General features: G+C 44.3%; 1 protein-coding gene across 1 annotated transcript; it reads right to left on the reverse strand.

Moving 5' to 3' along the window:
* Positions 1-728: 728 nt before the first annotated feature.
* DYNLT2B (dynein light chain Tctex-type 2B) lies at positions 729-23,013 on the reverse strand. The gene is made up of 5 exons (XM_058662060.1): positions 22,809-23,013; positions 20,084-20,217; positions 15,508-15,577; positions 3,779-3,842; positions 729-831 (listed from the first exon to the last, which is right to left on the reverse strand). The coding sequence occupies exons 1-5, from the start codon at positions 22,937-22,939 to the stop codon at positions 784-786; spliced, it is 447 nt and encodes a 148-aa protein (XP_058518043.1). The 5' UTR covers positions 22,940-23,013; the 3' UTR covers positions 729-783.
* Between the last annotated feature and the right edge of the window lie 1,058 nt (positions 23,014-24,071).

The following is a 24,071-nucleotide window of genomic DNA, read 5'->3' on the forward strand; positions in this document are numbered from 1 at the left end:
AATATATTTAATGATTTATGACACTGAAAATCATAATGCAAATACAATGACAGGAAAACTGCTGACATGAGAAATGAATAATCAGGGCTCAAAACTGCATTCTTAAAACCTTACAAGGCCCGGCATGGAAGCCTAGGGGCTAGAGTCCTCACTTTGCATGCACCAGGATCCCAATATGGTCCCAGTTCATGTCCTGGCTCCTCCTCCTCCTCCTCCTATCCAGCTCCTTGCTTGTGGTCTGAGACCCTTGCACCCACATGGGAGACCTGGAAGAGGCTCCAGGCTCCTGGCTCCTAGCTTCAGATCAACTCAGCTCTGGTCATTGTGGCCACTCTTTCCAGGGTCTCCCACACAGGTGCAGAGTCCCGAGGCTTTGGGCGTCCTCGACTGCTTTCCCAGGCCATAAGCACGAAGCTGGATAGGAAGCGGGGCTGCTGGGATTAGAGCCGGCACCCATATGGGATTCCAACAGGTGCAAGGTGAGGATCTTAGCCGCTAGGCTACCACGCTGGGCCCTCAAATTTTTAAAAACTGGTAGAAAATACAAAACATTTACAGTTGGTTCTGATACAGCAACTGAAATAATTTTTTCCTAGTTTTTCTTTCCAAATGTGACCAGAACATATTATTACAAAATCAAAACACTAAAAACATAAGTCTTAGAAAACACCAAATTCAGTTGCCAAACTGCTAACTCATCTTTATTTTGTCCAATTATTTGGTGTTATAAGAAAAAAAGTTCAATTATCTTCACGGTAATCTCTTTACCAGCTTCTCAAAGAGTCAGTAGTAGAAACAGCCAAATGCTGCTACAACGCAGAATAAACTGTCCTAAAAAAAAAGAAGAAGAAAAAAACACACAAAAGCCCAGAATGTTAGCAATATCAGAGGATAAGGGCAGCAAAAGCAAATGAAATTTACCACCACCACAAATTTTGCCAATTTCCCATCAATTTATAAAATTGTTCTTTCAGAAAGAACAATTTGTCCTTTAAGAGACAGGTGTTCCCAGAGTATAAAGTTAACTTGCCTGAGGACAACTGCTAAAATACTTCTTGCAAAGAGGAGGATGGGTAAAGAATTCAATTTTCAGAATGTGAAAAAAAAAATGAATGAACGAATGCCCACTAGATAATGCCCGGTCACAACAGGATTACTCATGTATTTCCTGATTTGTCACAGCAACATAATACATGAATTGGTGCCAGCACAGTGGTGCTGCCAGTGAAGCTGTGGCCTGCCACAGGGGCATACCATATGAGTGCTACTCCTGGTCCAGCCCTGGCCACTGTCGCACTCTGGGGAGTGAACTTGTAGATGGAAGACTTTGCTCTCTTTCTCTCTCTAAACTAGCCTTTCAAAGAAATAATCCGGGCCCAGCGCCATGGCCTAGCGGCTAAAGTCCTCACCTTGAACGCCCCGGGATCCCATAGGGGCGCCGATTCTAATCCCGGCAGCTCCACTTCCCATCCAGCTCCCTGCTTGTGGCCTGGGAGGGCAGTCGAGGACGGCCCAGTGCATTGGGACCCTGCACCCGTGTGGGAGACGTGGAAGAGGTTCCAGGTTCCCGGCTTCGGATCAGCGCAGCACCAGCCGTTGCGGCTCACTTGGGGAGTGAATCATCAGACGGAGGATCTTCCTCTCTGTCTCTCCTCCTCTCTGTATATCTGACTTTGTAATAAAATAAATAAATCTTTAAAAAAAATAATAATAATCCATGAAGTAATCCAATGAATTTCTTGAGCTTATCTGACCTCAGAAACAATAGCACTGGCACTGATAATAGTGCCTTGTCATAAATTCTTCGGAAGAGAAATGGTCCTTAGGTGCTTTTTTTTTAATCAATACAATTCATTTCCCCTTCTTCAGATCAGAATCTGACACTGCTTTCTAGAGCCCAGTTAACCCTGTAAGAACATGTATTTAGGTTCTTATTATAGGAAGTTCACTTGCCTTAGTGACCTCTGACTCACCAACCTCACTTCAAGCCTCATAGTAACCAGAGAAAAACTGTGAACTCAAGGACCTGATCACTAGCGGAAGCGAAAGTCTTCGGTTAGCCCAGCTCCCTGGTTCCTTGCTGGATAACTGAGCTATGTTCTACAACAGTTCTGTTTCTGTGGTGAGGAACCTGGTTTTATTATTTGGTTCTAATTTCCAGTGGGCTAATACTTTTGTAAAAAAATAAATAAATAAAAACTCAGCGGAATCATAAGGGGAACCGTCAGTCTCACAACCCCTGGATTCTTGGACCACAATCTCCTTGAGCAGGGATGTGGTATCTCTACCTTACAAAAGTTTTGTGGGAGATCACCCTTGGATCTCTGCCTGCTGCCTGGTGGGCGTGGCTCACAGCTTACCTGCCAGTGACCAGAGGCATAGTTTCCAGCCGTGCCTGCTGACCATGATCTGTAACAGGAGAATCTAAAGGGATAAGGTGTGCCTTATAGCCAACTACAGTGTTGCTGGAAGGAGACACCCTTCTGTCCTCTCCATTCCTAGTCTATATAAGTTTATATTTTCTTCACAATAAACGAATATCCCCCACCAGATCGTCCCAGGTGGTTCTTGCAGCCAAAGAACACCGTAGCTTCACCCCTCAGGGGCCTGCTGGCAGGTTTTCCCCAAGAAAGTTTCCCAAATCCTTCTTAGGAAGCCACAACCAGTGTTCAGGAAAATCCTCTACATCTTTCTTGTGCTCCTGGCACATCCTGGGGAGAAGCCCAATGACTTATTTAAAGCCATTCAATTAGAAAGCGCAACAGCGACAGGGCCCGGGATGGAATCAGTCTCTCTTCCTACCTGACTCAGTTTCTGTGATGCTCTAGTAAATCCCAACCAGGGTGTAGGAGGACAACTGATTGGATATCATTTGTAGGGGGACAAGTGGATATACAAAACTAAGAGAGTGTGTGGAAACAATTGATGGGTTCCATAGACAGGCTAATAGGAACTCCATAATCTCAAATTAACTCCCTGCGGTAGATATGTAAACCGAAAGCCTCCTCTTTCATTCTATGTGACCCTCAGTCTATAAAAGCCCGATGCCACTAATAAATTTCGGCTATTGACCATCAGTCAGTAGTCCACACATGTGATTATCAGCTCTGTGCACCAAGTCCATCGCTGCTGGACAGTGAATGGAGAATGCAAGTACAAAGTAACAGCATATAATTAAAACACAGACAATGTTTGGACCAGGAACTGGCCAGGGTGTAGACAAACCGCCTCTTAAAGATTCCTCTTTATTCTTGTTTAGTTTTGAGGAACGGCTTTGACATAACACAATTTTGTTAGTGAAAGAAAAATTGCTTTTGTTCATGCAATCCCTGCTAATCCAATTTCTTTGCAAATTAGCAAAGCATGGTTTATTCAAATGAAGAAATCTGTAATTAAAACATCAGGTCACAGCTATGACTTTCTAAGATTAGCTTTTATAACGTAGTTGATTGATGGGTAAAGCGGCTAAAATATTTTTAATAATGTGCCAAATATGGGCTAGTCCCCAATTCAGACCTTTCCTTGCCTAGGAGCAGCACTCTAGGCTTCTTCATCAGCAACCAAAAAAACAGCAGTACTAAAATCATCTTATCTAGGGGCCTGGCTGTGTGGTGGAGCAAGTAAAGCATCCCAGAGGGGTACCGGTTCAAGTCCTGGCTACAATTGCTACCTAAAGTCTTTAATTATAAGAATGAAGTGTCTTCTCATCTTAGTAAATGTTAAATCATTTGATCTGGAGTGTTCAAATGGCCTTAGAGGAAAAAAAGCAAATACATACGTTCATGAAAACATCATGAATGTAGTTGTCTGTGTCGGCATCCCAGAAACATCGGGCAGCCATGCTAAAAAGACAAAGCATGAAGACCCGTCAGCAGTGTGACAAGGATTGGAACACAACAATGGACAGTTTTCCTAGAAACATCTCGACAGATCAATGTCTCTAAACCTTTGCACAGGCTGGCATCGGGAGAAAACTCTGTTTGTACTGTAGAGTTTACTGGGTACACTGGAAAGACAGGTGTCTAGATAACGCCAGACACAACCAGACCCTGACGAGCTGGCTGCCTGAAGACTTGGCACCCTGGGTGGGAAGCGCCATTTTGGACTCCTTCAGCTAAGATACTTCATGACTCCATGAGAGCAACTCCTGAACAATAATAGAAGAAGTGCAAAGGGGACATGATTATTACATCCAACCTCATAACTTTATAGAGCACCAGAAAAAAAAAACGGGTGATAAACTCTGAACTAGAGTTCAGTCTTCCAACCGGTTCTCAATCCAGTATTCCCTCTTTCAGATGACACAATGCCTCTAAATGCTCAAACTGGCCACCATCCCCTTTTCCAGTAGATGGAAAAGCAATATTTCTCTACCTTTCAAAAAAAATAAATAAATCTTTTTTTTTAAATAGAAATAACTTACATGCCTGCTAGGACTAGTCTGATAAATGAAATTACAGTGTCTCCTGGCAATGAAATGCTGTACAGCTATTAAAAAGATATTTGAGGACCCGGCAGGATAGCGTAGCAGTTAAGTTCCTTGCCTTGAACACTCTGAGATCCCATATGGGTGCCGGTTCTAATCCCGGCAGCCCCACTTCCCATCCAGCTCCCTGCTTGTGGCCTGGGAAAGCAGTTGAGGACGGCCCAAAGCCTTGGGATCCTGCACCCGTGTGGGAGACCTGGAGGAGGCTTCTGGCTCCTGGATTCAGACTGCCTCAGCTCTGGCCATTGTGACCTCTTGGAGAGTGAACCATCTGACAGAAGATCTTCCTCTCTGTCTCTCCTCCTCTCTGTATATCTGACTTTCCAATAAAAATAAACTTAAAAAAAATTTTTTTGAAGAAAAAAAGCTTAAGAACATGAAATATGTCCACAATATGTTAAATGAATAAAGCAATTAAAAATGTTTTACCAGGGGCATACATGTGCACAGCTGAGGCTGCGCCTTGAGGCATCCCCTGCCGTATCTGAGTGCCTGTGTTGATATCGGCTCCGTTTCCCTATCCTGCTACTGTCAGAGTGGCAGGAGGCAGATGTGGCCCCAGCACTGGATCTCCGCCACCCACACAGGACTCTGACTCAGTACCAGGCTTCAGGCTTCCACCTGGTACAGCTCTGGCTACAAAAGGACATTGGGGAAAAAACCACAAGACAGTAAATCTCTCCCCCTGTGTTCTCTGCCTTTCAAACAAAACTAAACTTGAAGGAGGGCATGGGGAGGAAGACAAATCAAATCAAAATTTTGGTATTACTTTTAAATTTTTAATTAAATGTATTTACATTTTAATTAGGTGTACTTATGACTCATCATCATGAACATTTATTGAGTGGTTACTTTGTGCCAGCAGCTAGTCTAAAAGCTTTACATTAACTCATCGAATCTCATGGGGTAGATACTATTATTAGTCCTATTTAATAGACGTGGAAGCAGAGGAACAGAGAACTGCATGTACTGTTCCAGCTCATACAGCTAGTAAATGACAAAGCTTGGCTTTGACCCCAAGCAGTTCTGAGCCCAAGACTGCAGAAGAAGAGATACATATACAGCTTTGCTTTTGAAATTTTTTTTAAGTTTCACATTAAAAAAAGTTCCCTCATATTAATATTTCACTTTTTCAACTTTTTTATTAATATTTTAAAAATTGAGAGCCACACATAGAGATAGACAGGGGCCCGGTGCCATGGCCTAGCGGCTAAAGTCCTCGCCTTGAATACGCCAGTATCCCATGTGGGCACTGGTTCTAATCCCGGCTGCCTCGTTTACCATCCAGCTCCCTGCTTGTGGCCTGGGAAAGCAGTCGAGGATGGCCCAAAGCTTTGGGACCCTGCATCCATGTGGAAGACCTGGAGGAGGTTCCTGGCTCCTGGCTTTGGATCGGCACAGCACTGGTCGTTGTAGTCACTTGGGGAGTGAGTCATTGGACGGATGATCTTCCTCTCTGTCTCTCCTCCTCTCTGTATATCTGACTTTGTAATGAAAATAAAATAAATCTTTAAAAAAAGAGAGAGATAGACAAAGAAACAGCTCCTACCTACTGGTTCACTTCCCAAATGTCTCTTAACTACTAAGCCCGGCTCAGGCTGAAGCCAGGAATCAGGAACTATATCCACATTTTCCACATGATAGCCGGGGGCCATTTACTTGACCCATTGTAGCTGCTTCCCCAAAAAAGGCTGGTGTCTGAACACAGAACTGGGTATCAAACCCAGGCCCTCTGATATCACATGGGATTATCTTTTTTTTTTTAAGATTTATTTTCATTGGAAAGTCAGATATACAGAGAGGAGGAGAGACAGAGAGGAAGATCTTCCATCCAATGATCCACTCCCCAAGTGAGCACAACGGCCAGTGCTACGCGGATCCGAAGCCGGGAACCAGGAGATCTCCAGGTCTCCCACACGGGTGCAGTGTCCCAATGCATTGGGCCGTCCTCGACTGCTTTCCCAGGCCACAAGCAGGGAGCTGGATGGGAAGTGGAGCTGCCGGGATTAGAACCGGCGCCCATATGGGATCCCGGGGCATTCAAGGCTAGGACTTTAGCCGCTAGGCCACGGCGCCGGGCCCCCAAGATTAATTTTTATTATTGGAAAGACAGAGAGCGAAAAAGAGAGACAGAGAGGAAGATCTTCTGTCCGCTGATTCACTCTCGAAGTAGCTGCAATGGCAGGAGCTGAGCTGAATCAATCTGAAGTCAGGAGTAAGGAACTTCTTCTGGGACTCCCATGCGGGTGCAGGGTCCCAAGGCTTTGGGCTGTCCTCAACTGCTTTCCCAGGCTACAGGCAGGGAGCTGGATGGGAAGTGGGGCTGCCAGGATTAGAATTGGCACCCAAATAGGATCCCGGTATGTGCAAGACGAGGACCTAGCCACTAGGCTACAGCACTGGGCCCTCACATAATTCTTTAAACAATCTATTTTCAAACTGTCAGAGTAATAATATGCTGTAAAATTAACCTACTTAATTAGCTAATCAAACAGTATTTATTTAGCAATCATCTTATCTCCAGAGAGATTAGTATCTGGCCCTATCTTAAATAATTCTCAATGTAATTAGGTAAGAAAAATTAACACACTTGAAAAGAATATAAATGTATAGTTGGTGATCTTTTATAAGTTACTAACAGGTTGTAAAATCTACCTAGTCTAAGCCTCCAAGTTATGAAATAATTTGGATTAAATCAGAAGTTCTAGAGAAGTTTAGATAATTTAGAAAAGATGCTAGGTGTTATGGCATAGTGAGTAAAGCCACCACCTTCAACACCAGCATCCCATATGGATGCCAGTTTAAGACTCTGCTGCCCCACTTCCCAACCAGCTCTGTGCTAATGTCCCTGGAAAGCAATGGAAGGTGACCTAAGCATCTGGACCCTTAGACCCATGTGGGAGTCCTGGAAGACGCCCTGGGCTCCTGGCTTCAACCTGGTTCAGCCCTGGCCAGTGTGGCCATTTGGAAAATAAACCAGTGGATGGAAGCTCGTGTTCTCTCTCTCTCTCCCCACTCCTTCTCTCTGTAACTGCCTTTCAAGTACATTTTTTAAAATCATTTTTAGAAAAGCCAGAAGAAGACTTAATAAGGAAATGGTACCTAAACTGAGCAAAACCTAGTGAAAGTATGACTATGTCACACAGGAAATGAATCAAATGAAAGCTGACATATCAGAAATGAAGAATACAGTGGAGCAAATTAAAAGTACAATGGAGAATCTCCAAAATAGAATGAAACAAGCAGAAAGAATCTCAGAATTGGAAGACATTTCCTGTCACCGGGGGAAACAAACAAAATACTGGAAGCAGAGCTGGATCAGGCCAAAAAAAGTATTCAAGAACGCAAAGATACTATTAAAAGGCCAAATATGGGCCTGGTGCCATGGCCTAGTGGCTAAAGTCCTCACCTTGAACGCACCGGGATCCCATGTGGGTGCCGGTTCTAATCCTGGCAGCTCCATTTCCCATCCAGCTCCCTGCTTGTGGCCTGGGAAAGCAGTTGAGGACAGCCCAAAGATTTGGAATCCTGCATCCGTGCGGGAGACCTGAAGGAGGTTCCAGGTTCCCAGCTTTGGATCGGCGCAGCACAGGCCATTGCGGCTCACTTGGGGAGTGAATCATGGGATGGAAGATCTTCCTCTCTGTCTCTCCTCCTCTCTGTATATCTGACTTTGTAATAAAAATAAATAAATCTTTTTAAAAAGGCCAAATATAAGAGTTACGGGAGTTGCAGAAAGTGCAGAAAGAGAAGCTGGGTTTAAAATGTATTTAATGAAATATTAAGGGAAAATTTCCCTAATCTAGAGAAAAGAATTGGAAAACATTATCCAGGAGGGGCACAGAACCCCCACAGGGTTGACCAAAGGCAGTCTTCACCAAGACACATGATCATCAAGCTCTCTTCAATAGAACATGAGGAAAAGATCCTTGAATGTGCACGTGAAAAAAATCAACAGACATATAAAGAAATGCCAATTAAACTCACAGGAGATCTCTCACAGGAAACTCTACAGGCCAGAGAAGAATGGAAGGACATACTCCAGATTCTAAAAGCAAAAAATAGTCGGCCCAGGGTAACAAACTCAGCAAAATTTTCGTCTTTGAAAATGAAATAAAATTCTTCCACAGTAAAGAAAAGTTAAAAGAATATGCCTCATCCTAAGCTGCCCTGCAAATGATACTTCAAGATGTTCTCTTGACAGAGAAGAGGAATAGCACCTACCAAAACCAATGGCAAATGCAAAGAACATCCCAGTAAAATAATAGAAGACTAAATCAATGAACAACCCATTGCTAAAACGACAGAACCAAATCACCACCTATTTGTATTAACCCTGAATGTAAACGGCTTAAACTCATCAATCAAATGTCATAGATTAGTAGACTGCATTGAAAAACAAAACCCATGTATTTGTTGCCTACAGGAGACATATCTCACCAACAAAGATCAGTGGAAACTATATCTCATGCATTTTGATGTTTTTGTTAGTTTCACCTCTTCAAAACACTTTCTTCTGATTAAATTCTTCAATGACTCATAGATCATACAGTAGCATCATTTTCTGAAAGAAGGTTCTTGATTTTCATTTCTTCAGTGACACATTAGTCATTCAGTAGCATGTTATTTAACTTCATGGTGTTGTTAATTTCTTTTTTTTTTCTTCCTGTTGTTGATTTTGTATTGTGGCTTTTCATTTGAGGGGATGTACAGTAACTGTAATGGAAGCTATCATATCCAGATGTGAGGATACAATGCAGTATGCATGTCTACTTCCAGACAAAGATGGACTCCCAGTGAAACTGTTTACTATATCTTGACAATAGGATGCTGGACTCTCTGCCATTGTCCATGCCCGCAATGATGGACATATGACTGTGTAGGAAGAACTATACTATAGTAATGATATAGGGGAACTCAGTGAGGGTAGAGGGAATTGGGGAGGGGATAAGGGAAATCCCAGGGCCTATGGATCTGTATCACAAAATGATAATAAAAAGAAGCAAAATTTTAAAAAATATAAAAATAAATGCTGAACTACAAAAAAAATCATTTTTAGAAAAGTCAAAAGAAGACTTAATAAATGGTACCTAAACTGAGCAGAATCTAGTGACAATATGAATCTGCAGATTTATTTTTGCAACATTTGTTGAGTAAAGTATCCATTATTATTATCTCAGGCAAAGTGCTGGGTAGAAATAATTCAAACATGCTAACAACACAATCCTTGCCTTCATATTGAGGTCTCCTTGTACCATCTCCCAATCCAAAAGAGCATGAGTGTCTACATCCTCACTCTGCATTCTCCAGGATTCCATACGGGTGCTGGTTCGTGTCCCAGATGCTCCACTTCCCATCCAGCTCTCTGCTTGTGACCTGGAAAAGCTGCAGAGGATGGCCCAAAACCTTGGGATCCTGTGCCTGCATGGGAGACCCAGAGGAAGCTCCTGGCTCCTGACTACAGATCAGCTCAGTTCCAGTCATTGCAGCCACTTGGGAAGTGAACCAGCAGACAGAGGATCTTTCTCTCCTCTCTGGATAGATGGGTAGATAGATACATAAAGACTCCTTAGAGAAATGGCAATGCCAGGTCAGGAGACAGAAATCTGCAGCATCAAGTCACACCAAAAACCTGGGATACACAGTAAGAATGCTATGTATATATCAAAAGGATTTTTGTAGACATATAATGACTAATACTCAGAGTAGTTTGGAGGAGGGGGAAGAAATGAAAGATTAAACAGCTACAAGAACAAACAGGCCTCCAGACACCAAAATCCTTGAAGGAAGTGGCTGTCAGGAGGAAAGTCGATTTTCTCTAGAACTTCCCCCGGCACACTGCTGATTCTGGACACAGGATCGAGGCTGAGGATCTGGCTTTGCCGACGTACAGGATCAACTACTGAGAGAAACAGAAGCCAGTAGGCTGTGTCTGCCAGCTGGAGCCTGGAAGGAGAAAGATCCCTGACAAAAAGGAGACAATAGAGTAGAACTGAGTCCATCTCATGGCCATTTTCAAGACATGCTCAGTTCCTAAGTGAAAACCCTAAAAAGCTGACGATGGCAGACGAAATCATGGGCACTGAAATATGCCTCTGTCCTAAACCCCAGAACCTGGGAGTGCAACATCTGTTTTATTTAAACATGGCAAAAAAAAGAACTCTGCAGATGTTTGATTAAATAAAGACTACTGAAATTAGGCAAGCACCTTCGGCCTTGCCCAGCCCTGGCTATTGCAGCCACTTGGGGAGTGAACCAGTAAACAAAATCTGTGTGTGTCTGTATGTGCCTCCCTTTCTTTCTGTTGTTCTGCCTTTCAAATAAATAAGTAAATCTTAAAAAACAAAATTAAGGGAGCACCCCAAAATATTTACAGTTGGAATATGTCAAAGGGATAAAGATAGCCAATAAAGGATTGTCAGTAGTCAACACTGTGACCATTTAAACACAACACAGAAGTAGCACTGGATAATAACCCAAAGGATAAAGTGTCCCTGAGCTCATACTGAAGAACACAACTGAGCTGATAAATGGGAGATGAGAAAGTGCTGTGCCACTGGATCCCACTCACTCCAGGAGACAAAGCACACAACCCTGCTCTGAAGTGGGGTGCACCCTGTGCTTTTCTTACCAAGAGGACCCCATGAAAACAGGGAAGAGTGGCTGCAGTGAAGAAAGCTGACAACCCTATCTCAGTCACATGTCATGCTGATAACATGTGGCTGGGGGGGGGGAATCATTTTCCTAGGAGTAGTAAGGCTTACAGCTGACTTCCACTGGAGAAAGGAGAAAAAAACAGAATGCAATGTAACCACAACTTAAACACCTGAAAGCAGGCAGATGGCCACCCCAGCTCCCTCCGTCTCCTGAGTGGCCTTCAACCATGCTTCTGAGGATCTGACAGAGCATCAGGACAGAAGCTCCTGTACCTGCGGCCTGGATACAGGTGAGGCAGCAGCCCAGGCTTGCAGTCCTATCTGGGGCAGTTTATAAGATAAATAAATAATAACAGGAAAAAATAATCCATCGTTAACTTGAAGAAGTAGATGAGGACAGTCTGAGCACTGATAAGGATGACAATTTGAATATAGCTAAACACAGCTACATATATTAAGTCAGGGATTCAGAGATAGGGAAAGACACTCAGGCTACAGGACAAAACATCACTCTGAAGCTCAGTAAATTTTTCCTGAATAAAAGCAAGCTTGTAGAGTCCGATGCAACGGCTCAAATAGCTAATCTTTCAGGTTGCAAAAACCAGGATCCCACATAGGCACTGGGTCAAGTCCTGGCTGCTCCACTTCCCTTCCTGCTTGTGGCTTAGGAAAGCAGTGGAGGACGGCACAAAGTGTTGGGACCCAGAAGAAGCTCTTGGCTCCTGGTTTCAGATCGGCTCAACCCTGGGCTGTGAAGTCATTTGGAGAGTGAACCAGCCGATGGAAGATCTTTTCCTTCTCTCTGTAAACCTGCCTTTCCAATAAAAATAAATAAATTTTAAAAAAATACTCATGTGGCCCTGGCATGATAGCCGAGTGAGCTAAATCCTCACCTTGCATGCACCAGGATCCCATATGGATGCCAGTTTGAGTCCCAGCTACTCCGTTTGCCTTCTAGCTCCCTGCTTGTGGCCTGGGAAAATAGTCGAGGACAGCCCAAAGCCTTGGGATCCTGCACCTGTGTGGGAGACCCAGAGGAAGCTCCTGGCTTCTGCCTTCAAATTGGCTCAGCACCAGCTATTATGGACACTTGGGGAGAGAATCATCAGACAAAAGATCTTTCTGTCTTTCCTTCTGTCTGTAAATCTGCTTTTCCAATAAAAAATAAATGGTTAAAAAAGTCAAAAAAGAAAAAGTAGACATGTATCCTCTTGTATAAATGTTACCTCACTTTCAGCAACAACTTGAAGATAAAGAAGTTATTCGTGATCCAAGCAATTCCATTTAATAGGTAAATAGTAACAATAGTAACAGTAATAGAGGATTACTACTTTGTAACCCTTGACGAATAAAGGGTACAGGAGGTGGGCAGTGAAGACCCCATTTGAGCCGCCTGTATCTCACACTGGAATGGCTGGCTTCCAGTCTCAGCTTCCTGCTAATGCCCATGCTGAGAAGCAGTGGTCCCTGCCATTCAGGTGGGAGACCCAAATGGAGTTCCCGGTTCCTGCCCCCTGGCTTTGGCCTGACCTGGTACTGACTCTTATGGCCATTCGGGTGTGAAGTAGCGCTCATGCTCTCTCTCCTTCCCTTTCAAATAAATTCAGGACATGAGTAATTTTTAGAAAAAAAAAAAAGTGATTTATGACATCCTGCTAAAGCTATTCATGGTAAATCTGACAGAGAACTTTATAATGGATGGAGCCAGGTGATAATATCTGAAGCCATTGTCAATCACCAAGATAAAAAAAGACAACCAGCCAGCCATTTTCTATCTCCTAATGAAATAAAATGTATAAAAAACACGTGATATTTTGACCCCAAAATTCAAACATGTGGCTAAGATTATTTCAAACATGTGGCTAAGATTATTTCAAACGTGTGGCTAAGATTATTTCTAACTACGAATTTACAATAAAGAGATGATAAATAATATCACAGGGAAAAACTCATAAAATGTCAGAATACCAGAGAATTTACAGCACACACACACACACACAATTTTGTCAACAAATAAACGCAAGATTTAGAGCGTAGGAGAAGGTAGCAGGCAGAGTACAATTAAGCTGCTACTTGAGATACCCACGTTTCATATCAGTGCCTGGGATCAAGTCCCACCTCCGCCTCCACTTCTAGTCCAGCTTCCTGCTAAGGTGCCTGAGAGACAGCACTTGATGACTCAGGCACTTGGGTTCCTGCCACCCACATGGGAGACCCAGATGCGTTTTCCTGGCACCTGGCTGCAAGGAACCCAAGGCCCTTGGCTATAGTGGGTACCTGGGGAGTGCACCAGTAGATGGAAGATCTGTTTCTTTGTCTCTGTCACTCTTTCAAATGAATAAAAAGCCTTGTTTGAATGACAAATTATAGAGGTAGAGGGAAAAAGAACAGGGAAAACTCTATTTGAACATGTTGAACTTGATGTGATAAAATAGTAGTATCTGGGGCCCAGCGCAGTAGCCTAGCAGCTAAAGTCCTCACCTTGCCCACACCGGGATCTTATATGGGTGCCAGTTCATGTCCAGGCAGCCCTGCTTCACATTCAGCTCCCTGCTTATAACCTGGGAAAGCAGCAGAGGACTGCCCAAAACCTTGGGAACCTGCACCCACATGGGAGACCCAGAAGAGGATCCTGGCTCCTGGAATTGGATCGGCTAAGCTCCGGCCATTGTGGCCACTTGGGGAGTGAATCAGCAGATGGGAGATCTTCCTCTCTGTCTCTCTTCCTCTCTGTATATCTGACTTTCCAATGAAAATAAACAAATCTTTAAAAAATAGTAGTATCTGTAGCCTCTTTTTTTTAAGATTTTATTTATTTTTACTAGAAAGATTTAAAGAAGAGACAGAAAGATCTCCCAACTGCGGGTTCACTCCCCAAATGACTGCAACAGCCAAAACTGGACCTATCCAAAGCCAGGAGCCAGGAGCCTCCTCCATGTCTCCCACGTGGGCGCAGGGTCCCAAGGCTCTGGGCCATCCTTTGCTGCTTTCCCAGGCCACAGCAGAAAACTGGATGGGAAGTGGAGCAGCTGGGACATGAACTGGCGCTCATATGGGATGCCTGTAATTGTAAGGTGGAGAATTAGCCAGCTGAGTCAATTCACTGGCCTTATCTTAGTCTCTTCATGGTAAAGAAAACTGCAGCCTATTGGCCAAATGGCAGAATACATTAAAGAGTACTGTATTAGGAGTTTGACCACTGCATTCAATTCATCACTTTGACACTGGCAAGATATTTCATTTTTAGCAAATCATGTCATTCATAAAACATGGCAACTAGACTATAAAAAATTATCTTTGGTGTTTTTCAGATCTAATATTCTACAGTGAAAATCCTCAACAATGTTGCCTACAAATCTTTTTTTCAATTCACTCAACACATATTTCAGTGATTTCTTTAAAAATATTAGGCACGGGATTCAGCACAGTAGCCTAGAGGCTAAAGCCTCACCTTGCATGCACCAGGATCCCATATGGGCACCAGTTCTTGCCCCAGCTGCTCCACTTCCCTTCCCGCTCCCTGCTTCAGGAGAGCTGGGAGAGCATTTGAGGATGGCCAAAAGCCTTGGGACCCTGAACCTGCATGGGAGACCAGGCAGAGTCTCCTGGCTTCCATTGGTTCAGATCCAGCCACTGCAGCCACTTGGGCAGTGAATCTGCCTTTCCAGTAAAACTAAATAAATCTTTTTAAAACTGTTAGACACTGTTGACAAAGGCAAACGGAATAACACATACGCATATAAGATGGAGAAAAAAAAAACATTTTTTAACTCCTCAATACAGCAATGATGGTTTGAAATCATAAGAATGAATAGGCTGAATGAAAAATCCTGAGAACAGAAGAGCGAGAACATGGCCTCAAGGCCTTGAAAACAACAGGTAGCTGGGGCTGCAGGGGAGAGAATGGAACCAGCAAAGGGAAGGAAATGAACACTTAGACCAACGAGTTAGACAGCTGACACTGTGACCCAAAAAACCACCAGGTTCCATCTTAAGAACCAGAAGCGAATGCCAGGAACAGAGCCAAGACAGACTGTCAGATGTACTAATAAAGGAGGTCTCAAACAATTTTAAACCAATTCATTTAGGAGAGAGAGAAGTACAAACTGACCACAAAGAATATGGGGAGGAACATACATAGAATCCCCCATTATCCACAGAAGCAGATCTTCATGAACTCTAAAGTGCTTAGTAGCTTGCAGACACCCTGACAGTGACACAGTTCCTGGAGGAAACTGACTCCTCCGCACAAGGACCTCTTCCGCTCCACTGTCTCCTCACGAGCGCAAAGGTCCAATCCTAGCGAACTGTCAAGAAGTCGAATGCCTCGTGGGAAACACGTGTGAACAAAAACCAACTACTCACAATACTCCTTCTCCTCTTTGTTCTCCGATCACTACTTGCACCACCATTTTATATCGATCAAATCCCATTTCTAGAAAGAAAAAAAAAAGTTGTCTGTAAGTGAATGCATGATAGAACTGTTCACTGAGGGCCCAGAAGTTGGCACAGCATTCAGTCCACGAGTACTTAAGGAATGTGTGGAACAGCATGGGATCCAGAGGGGCCTAGAAGCTGACCCTAACTGCAAATGTACACAGTGTATCAGCAGAGACAAATCATTTAACTTTCCAGCTTTATTCCCCCTCATCTGTTAGGTGGGAATATCTTCACCTGGCTCGTAGGGATGTGGGAAGGTGGGCTACGATCCAGGGCTAAATAAAGCACTTGGAACGGTGGGGAAAACAGGCAAACTTTCCTGTCCCCCACTCTAAGTCAGGTTCTGAACAAGGCCCCTCAAGATACAAACAAGACACTCCTCTGGCCTTCTAGAACTCAAAGAGCCGAAAAGCAGGCCGACTCCCAAGATGAAAATATAACTCAGCCATAATTCAAGGAGATGTATGTGTAAGTTCGGAGCTCTGGAACCTCCCTTTGGGCGTTGGGAAGAGATGGAAGATCTGATAAACGGGTAGAGACCTGAAGGATGAAGGAGAATGTAGCAGCCCTACCACACCTCTCCAGACTGGAGAGGGACCAGCCAAGGCATGGGAGCCCGGGACCGTCAGGGAACCAAGATGCTCAGTAATGCAGCAAAGAAAAGGATAAACCCACAAGATTCCAGAGTATGCTGAGAGACCCAGCACAACTCAGGTACATGTCCCCAAAACAGTCCTGTGAAAACCCACAAAAGCCTGAAAATCCTCATGAACACCCACTCTGGAGAGAAGAAAACTGAATAGGCATCTTTATTTTTCAACTTGTTAGGCCAGGCAATGGTGAAAGAAGGCTTTTTGTTTTTAAGTGAAATGTGCCCTGTTGAAACAAGACCAGTTCTCGGTGATGCAAGTCAAAACCCCAGGGTTACACAATTCTCAAAAACTGGGCAAGAAACTCAGACACCACAGGTACCCTCCCATGTGGAGCACAAATGCTAATTTGGAATATTCAAGAAAACTTAAAGAAATAGAGCCCAGGTTTTTCTTTTTACAAAACTGCACACAGTTCACCTCAGCTGCCTCCACTCTACTAAATCCCTTAACATTCTTCAACCCAGCCCTTAAATAACTTCTGATGGAAAATTAAGCAGGCCCAAATGACAGTACTTCAAAAAGTTCACGGAAAATGCAGCTAAATCTGTTTTTCATCCGAAGGAAACCTTCGGATTCTATGTACAGCGTCTTCATAATGTATATTGTCCATGAAGTTTTGATGACTCTTCATATATGTAGGCTTAAATTTTTTTGCATTAAACAGATTTTTAGTCTATGTTCCAGGAACTATTTTTGTTGGGTTTTTTTTTTTAAAGATTTATTTATTTTTATTGGAAAGTCAGATTTACAGAGTGAAGGAGAGACAGAGAGGAAGATCTTCCATCTACTGGTTAACTCCACAAGTGGCCGCAATGGCCAGAGCTGAGCCGACATGAAGCCAGGAGCCAGGAGCTTCTTCTGGGTCTCCCATATGGATGCAGCGTCCCAAGGCTTTGGGCCATCCTCAACTACTTTCCTGGGCCACAAGCAGGGAACTGAATGAAAAGTGGAGCAGCTGGGATACGAACTGGCATCCATATAGGATACCGGGTGCACAATGCCACTAGGCTACTGCGTCAGGCCCTGGTTTATTTGTTTAAGAGGCAAAAAGAAACACTGAAAGAATTCCCAAGCACGGGGTCACACCCAAATGCCTGCAACAGCTGGGGGCAGAATTCAGTCCAGATCTCCTACCCGGTGGCAGGGACCTAATTACTTCAGCTATCACCTGCAGTCTCCCTGGTTCACAGGCATTATGATACGGATATAGAGGTTTTTTTTAGAATGCAGTTATTCATCTGAAAAGCATCCTTACAGAAAGAAAGCAAGAAGCAGAAATCTTCCATTCACTGGTTCACTCCCCAAAGGCCAAAACAGCCAGAGCTGCGCCAGCCCAAAGTCAGGTGGCAGCCTTACCAGCTATGTCACAGCACTGGCCCCTGGTGATACAGGTGTCTTAACTGGAATTCCAGTCATTAGGTCAAATGCCTATTCCCTCCACAAACTTTCTGAACTATTTTTGTCCTGTAGGAGGAATGCTTAAAATCACCAACATCACATCAGAGCAATTATAATGAATGAATACAGGAACATCAACAAAGACTGAAAGGCAACATACAAAGATGCAACTGCAAAAACAAAAGAGTAACAAGAAAAATATACACTGCATAAAAGGCAAAAAAAAAAAAAAAAAGGACCCAGCAGGTAGCCTAGTGGCTAAAGTCCTCGCCTTGTAAGTGCCAGGATCCCATCTGGGTGCAGGTTTGTATCCCAGATGCTCCACTTCTCATCCAAGTCCCTGCTTGTGACCTGAAAAAGCAGTTGAGGACACCCCAAAGCCTTGGGACCCTGTAACTGCTTGGGAGATCCAAAAAGAAGTTCCTGGCTCCTGGCTTCATGTCAGCTCAACTCTGGCCATTGTGGACACTTGGGAAGTGAACCAGCGAATGAAAGGTCATTTCTCTGTCTCTCCTCTCTGTAAATCTGACTTTCCAATAAAAGCCAAATCTTAAAAAAATAATAACAATTTTAAAAGAAAACCAATTCGTGTAACATGTCTATTTGGAAAAAGGCTATGCGTGGATTTCAAAATTCTTTGCACGACAACTGCCCTTTAAAACAAATGACAAAAAAGCGGTGTGTGGGGGGGAACTGGCATTGTGGTATAAAGGATTAAAGTACTGTCTACAATGATAGTATCCCATTTGAGATTTGGTTTGTGTCCCGGCTGCTCCACTTCTAACCCAGCTCCCTGTTAATGTGTCTAGGAAAGCAGTGGGAGATGGTCCTAGTCCTCTGGCCCCTGCTCCTACATGGGAGACTCAGAAGAAGCTCCTGGCTCGTGGCTTCGACCTGGCAAATCCCCAGCCATTGTGGCCGTTTGGGAAGTGAACCAGTGGCTAGAAGACCTCTCTTTTTTTTTCTCCCTCTAACTCTACATTTTAAAAAAAATAAATAAAACACCTTTAAAAAAAAAACTTTCAGACACTATAACATTAATAGTAGTAATATAGTAATGTTTTTGCTAGCATTAGTAATAAAGCAAAGAAAACAAAATAGCAAGAGCACAAAACATGTCCGTGGATGTCATGTGGCAGCTGTGGAGGAGTGAGTGCTTAGCAGCTATGGATGACTGCAGAGATGGACTGAGGGGAAGGAGTTACTGAATGCTGGACAAATCACGAAGAGCTGGTGCAAGAGCAACCAAGAATTACGGAGGAAGGCAGCCTCTGCACTCTGGGCCTCTCTGAACACTCATTTTTTTTGGACAGCAGTTTCTTACAATATTTTATTTCACCTCTTTACTCTTTGCATCTTTAAAACCTTATCTGAGAGACATTATCTGGGTTCTAAAGGGAAGAGTCTGTGCTGTTGACTGTTTGAAATGTCACACTGAAACCTTCCCTACATCTTTGACTGTGTTTAGAATAATCACATTGATGAAATCATAATTCATGGTTGAATTTCAGAAAAAATGTTCATTGTACATTAACCGTTTAGAGGTCATTTAAATAACAAAGTATTGTATTGTAAAAGATCTGAACAATTTTAAAACAATAAAGATTTGAACCTGTAAATGTGTGTGCCTTTTAAAGAAGGAAACATTTTTAATATATTTGAGTGCTGGGAAGTGTGAAAAAATTGTTATGAATAATATCAAAGAGAAACTTGTTTATTATGGAAATGTTTAACTATATACCATGTAACAGGGTAAAAACAGTGTTGTGTAGAATAGAAAATATGTAAACTAGATATTCAGAGAAGTTATCATTGAACAAAAGTATTTAAATGAGTTTACTGAATTGGATGAGACTTGTTTCAGTTCTGTTGCCAGAGAACAATAATAAAGTGATTCTTTTTCAAAAAAAAAAAACAAACAAACCTTATCTGAGTAAAACTCATCAAATAATTATAGACACTAAACACTGAGAGGCAAATTTGTCTCTGCAGATAAAACAAAGTTTATCCTTTGTTTAAATATGGGAAGGGGGGTCAGCATAGTACCCTAGCGGCTAAAGTCCTCGCCTCGCCTGTGCCAGGATCCCATATGGGTGCCGGTTCTAATCCCAGCCAACCTGCTTCCCATCCAGCTCCCTGCTTGTGGCCTGGGAAAGCAGTCGAGGACGGCCCAAAGCCTTGAGACCCTACACCCGTGTGGGAGACCGGAAGAGATCCTGGCTCCTGACTTTGGATTGACTCAGCACTGGCCGCTGCAGTCACTTGGTGAATGAATCATCAGATGGAAGATCTTCCTCTCTGTCTCTCCTCCTCTGTGTATATCTGACTTTGCAATAAAAATAAAATAAATCTTTTTTAAAATGCAGTTTAAATAAATTTGGGAACAGGGACAACGGGCAAGGCTGAGTGTTGTAACGGAACAAATCACTTCTAGGTTTGAGCACAATTACCTTTTAACTTATCTTTAATGGTCTCTGATAAACGCTTAGTGAGCTGAGGCATTTCATCTGGAGAATATTCAGCGTTGACCAGCTCCTCCTTGAGCACAGCATGAATGCATTCTTTAACCACAGAGGGTCTGAACCTAAAAGAAACCATATGAGAACACCACAGCCTCACACTTCTCTTCCCCTAGATGTCTATCACTAGTTCACTACCATTGAATCCTTTTTCCAGATATTTATAATAATGGAGTAACACAAGCAAATTAAGAAGGAAAGTCTAATCCCCAATTTCTCCCCATATCCTGAACCTCTCTTGATATTCAGAACAGCATGTTTTCCAACTCACACTCCTTCAGGATGGCCAAGGGCAATTCAAATTCAGTACCTCCCATAGCGAGCCAATCCCCTCCGGACGAGGCTGCAGTCCTTCCAATCTCAATGCACAGTAACGACATTCTTCCCATCGCCATAGCCTTAGTGTCAGCCTCACTACCTCCTTCTCTCTCATTCCTCACTCCACCCATAAGCAAATATTACTCTACCTGCAAAATAATCTAAAAGTCATTCTTAGCACCAACCACACACTGTCTTCTCCAAGCTATGCAATGGTACATTGCAGCTGGATTATATTAGCCCCTTAAGCATCTCAATGCCTTCCTAAGTTGTTACACCCATTCTCCTAAAAAGCCTCTAGACTTCACCTGTTCAAAACAGCAGTCAAATCATAACACTCCTCCATTCAGAATATCCAAATACCTCCCATTCAGGCCCAGCGTGATAGTGTAGTGCTTAAGGTCCTCGCCTTGTACGTGCCGGGATCCCATATGGGTGCCGGTTCTAGTCCCGTCTGCCCTGCTTCCCATCCGCTCCCTGCTTGTGCCTGGGAAAGCAGTCAAGAATGGCCCAAGGTTTTGGGACCCTGCACTTTTTTCATCTTTGTTCAAAAGTTGCCTTCCCGGGTACTCTTCAAGCTGCCATCCTCCCACATCACTTCGAACCTCTCCTCCCAGCGCTAGGACACAACACACGCTTCCCTGAGGTACTGATCTTGCTTGTTTTGTGCACTGCTACGTCTCCATTTCCTAGAGCAATGACCAGCACACACATTCAAATAAATATTTTAAAGGTGTGGGCTCGGCAGCGTGGCCTAGTGGCTAAGGTCCTCGCCTTGATCCCATATGGCCGCTGGTTCTAATCCCGGCAGCTCCACTTCCTCTCTGTCTCTCCTCCTCTCAGTATATCTGACTTTGTAATGAAAATAAAATAAATCTTTAAAAAAATATATATATTTTAAAGGTGTGAATTATTGGGGGAAAAAAAATGAAGACAGAGAAAAAAACTTCTCCCCTAATTTCACCAACCTAACAATACCATTAACATTTGTTGACTGGGTCCAGCGCGATAGCCTAGCAGTTAAAGTCTTCGCCTTGAATGCGCTGGGATCCCATATGGGCGCCGGTTCTAATCCCGGCAGCTCCACTTCCCATCCAGCTCCCTGCTTGTGGCCTGGGAAAGCAGTCGAGGATGCCCCAAAGCCTTGGGACCCTGCACCTGCATGGGAGACCTGGAGGAGGCTCCTGGCTTCGGATTGGCTCAGCTCTAGCCTTTGCGGCCACTTGGGGAGTGAATCAATGGACGAAGGAGCTTCCTCTCTGTCTCTCCTCCTCTCTGTATCTCTGCCTTTCTAAAAAAATTAATAAATAAAAATCTTTTTTAAAAAATTTGTTGACTGTATCATAACACTAGGAACTAGTTCAGGCTGCATATTCTATTGGCTGATTTGTCCATGTGCTGGTTCTCAGAACGGTTCCAGTTTTGAGTTTATCCTGTGACTTAACATTCAGTACTTATGTTATTCCCTTATTACTGGCTTCTCCCCCACTTATTACCTTTAAGCTATTGTTTGCACTCTTGCCTGATCACTTGCTCAGGTGAATTTAAGATTTATCTTCATCAAATTTCCAATATGTGACCTGTTCAAAATGTAGTGTTCTTATTAACACACTCTATTTAGCTCTTGCCTTGAGTCTTTTTAATCCTCAGGAAAATGTCCTTCAAACAAACCACACATGATCTCACAGGATTGCCCCTACAGCATCCTCATCTGTTAACTTGGCTCTGAGTTAACAGAAGCACAACTGAATGGCATCCTATGCGCCGAGAACATGTTACCAAGATAATTGAGCCCACAGAAAAACTGCTCCGTGAACTTTATCACATATAAAACTTCCTATTTTTGACTACCGGTTTCAAACAAAAGACGACGAGCTAGGGAAACCTTTGTTGTTGCTGCTGATCTTTTTCTCGTTAGGATAGGGTTAGTGATCATGCACCCCACAGACTTAGCAGACTTCCTCTCCCGGCAGGTGTCCAGGGAGCGGGGCAGGACTTGGCATCTACAGCGGTCCCAGGACTGCAGTAAGCGCCCCGTGCGCACGCGTTCACCCGGGACACACCACGGAGTGGCATTCGAGGAAAGGCCCTGTTTTTCCACTTGTCCCCGCTCAGGTCTGGCAGAGCTAACCAGCCAGGCTGAGCCCCTTTCAAGCTCTCCCCAGACACTGCTGCCCTCTCCTGGACACGGGTACGCTCGTCGGAGCAGCACCAGCGTCCTCCGGCCCCAGTAGGTCCCCAGGCCCGGCCCAGCGTTCTCGGACTCCAGGAGAGCTCTCTGCTCTCCCGACACAGCGCTCTCGAAGCCACCCCCTGCCACCTCCTGCCCGTTACCTGCCTTTGCTGAAAAACGGGTCTCAGAATATAGGTGTTCTCAGGCTCGCCCGCGTTCCTCTCCGCCTCAGACAACCCGTCACCCAACGAGAAAGACATGCCCTTAGAGACGGACGCGACTCTCGGCTTGGCCATGGCCAGGGCTTATTAGCCTGGGCCTACGCGTTGCTGAAGGCCTGACGCGTGGCGGCCGCTGCTAGCGGCTGGGGGAGCGTCGCCAGGGCAACAGCTCTCAGGCCTCACGGGACGCGGCCCGAGGCCCCGCCTTTCCCCGCGCCTGCGCAGGCGCTGCGGGGCGAGGGCTTCCTGAGGTGGAAGCCATTGCTGACAGGCGGAGCCATTCCTGACAGGCGGAGCCATTGAATAGGAGCCGCTGACTAACCGCTATCCAGTCTTGTAGAGTAAGCCGGGAGCAAAGTTAGGGTGGTTGTTCAGTCCTGGAGCTTGCGGCTAACGAGCGGTAGGGTCGCGGTCCAATCACAAGTTCCTCAATGACGTGCGGACGAAGCCCAGCCTTCCTCCGTGTGTGTGTGTGTGTGTGTGTGTGTGTGTGTGTGTGTGTGTGAGAGAGAGAGAGAGAGAGAGAGACACTTGGAGCAAAAGACAGGTTTTACATTGTGTCAGTGATTAAAGAAGAAGCAAAAGAATACTGACATTATGTGACGTATGAAGAAGATAGGAAGTTAGAATTTCAGTATCCATAAAATTTTATTGGAACACAGGCACGTGCGTTTAAAGATTGCAGGCTTCATCTGCTGCTTCACTTGCCAAATGTGCACAACAGGCAGAAGTGGGCTAGACTCCAACCAGGAGCCAGGAACTCCATTTCCTGCGTGGGTGGCAGGAACCCAAGGACTTGGACTACTCAAGGTGTTTTAGCAGAAAGCTGGAACCAAAGTGTGGGGGAGCTGGGACCTGAACTGGCACTGCAACGTGGGACGCAGGTGTCCTGAACACCACTTTAACCTGCTGCACTACAGTGCCCAACTGGTCTCCTCCAGAAAGTTTTCAAAGCCCTGTTGGAATCTGTACTTGCCAGTTTAAGATACCTGCGAGCGACCTTGCATCACTTTACCCACACAGCTGCTTCAGTTCAAAAATCAGGAAAGAGTAGAGGGAGGGACACCGCCTGCTGATAAGCACAGGTCCCTGGTCCTGTTCTGGAAGGATGTAGTATGCTAGCTCCTGTCAGCTTCAGACTCTAAGAGTATAACATCCACTCGTGTTTCCTCTCCACCTATTCACCAATGGGTTTCAAAACTTGTCT

The sequence above is a fragment of the Ochotona princeps genome, chromosome 3, assembly GCF_030435755.1.
Source record: "Ochotona princeps isolate mOchPri1 chromosome 3, mOchPri1.hap1, whole genome shotgun sequence".
Classification (NCBI taxonomy): domain Eukaryota; kingdom Metazoa; phylum Chordata; class Mammalia; order Lagomorpha; family Ochotonidae; genus Ochotona; species Ochotona princeps.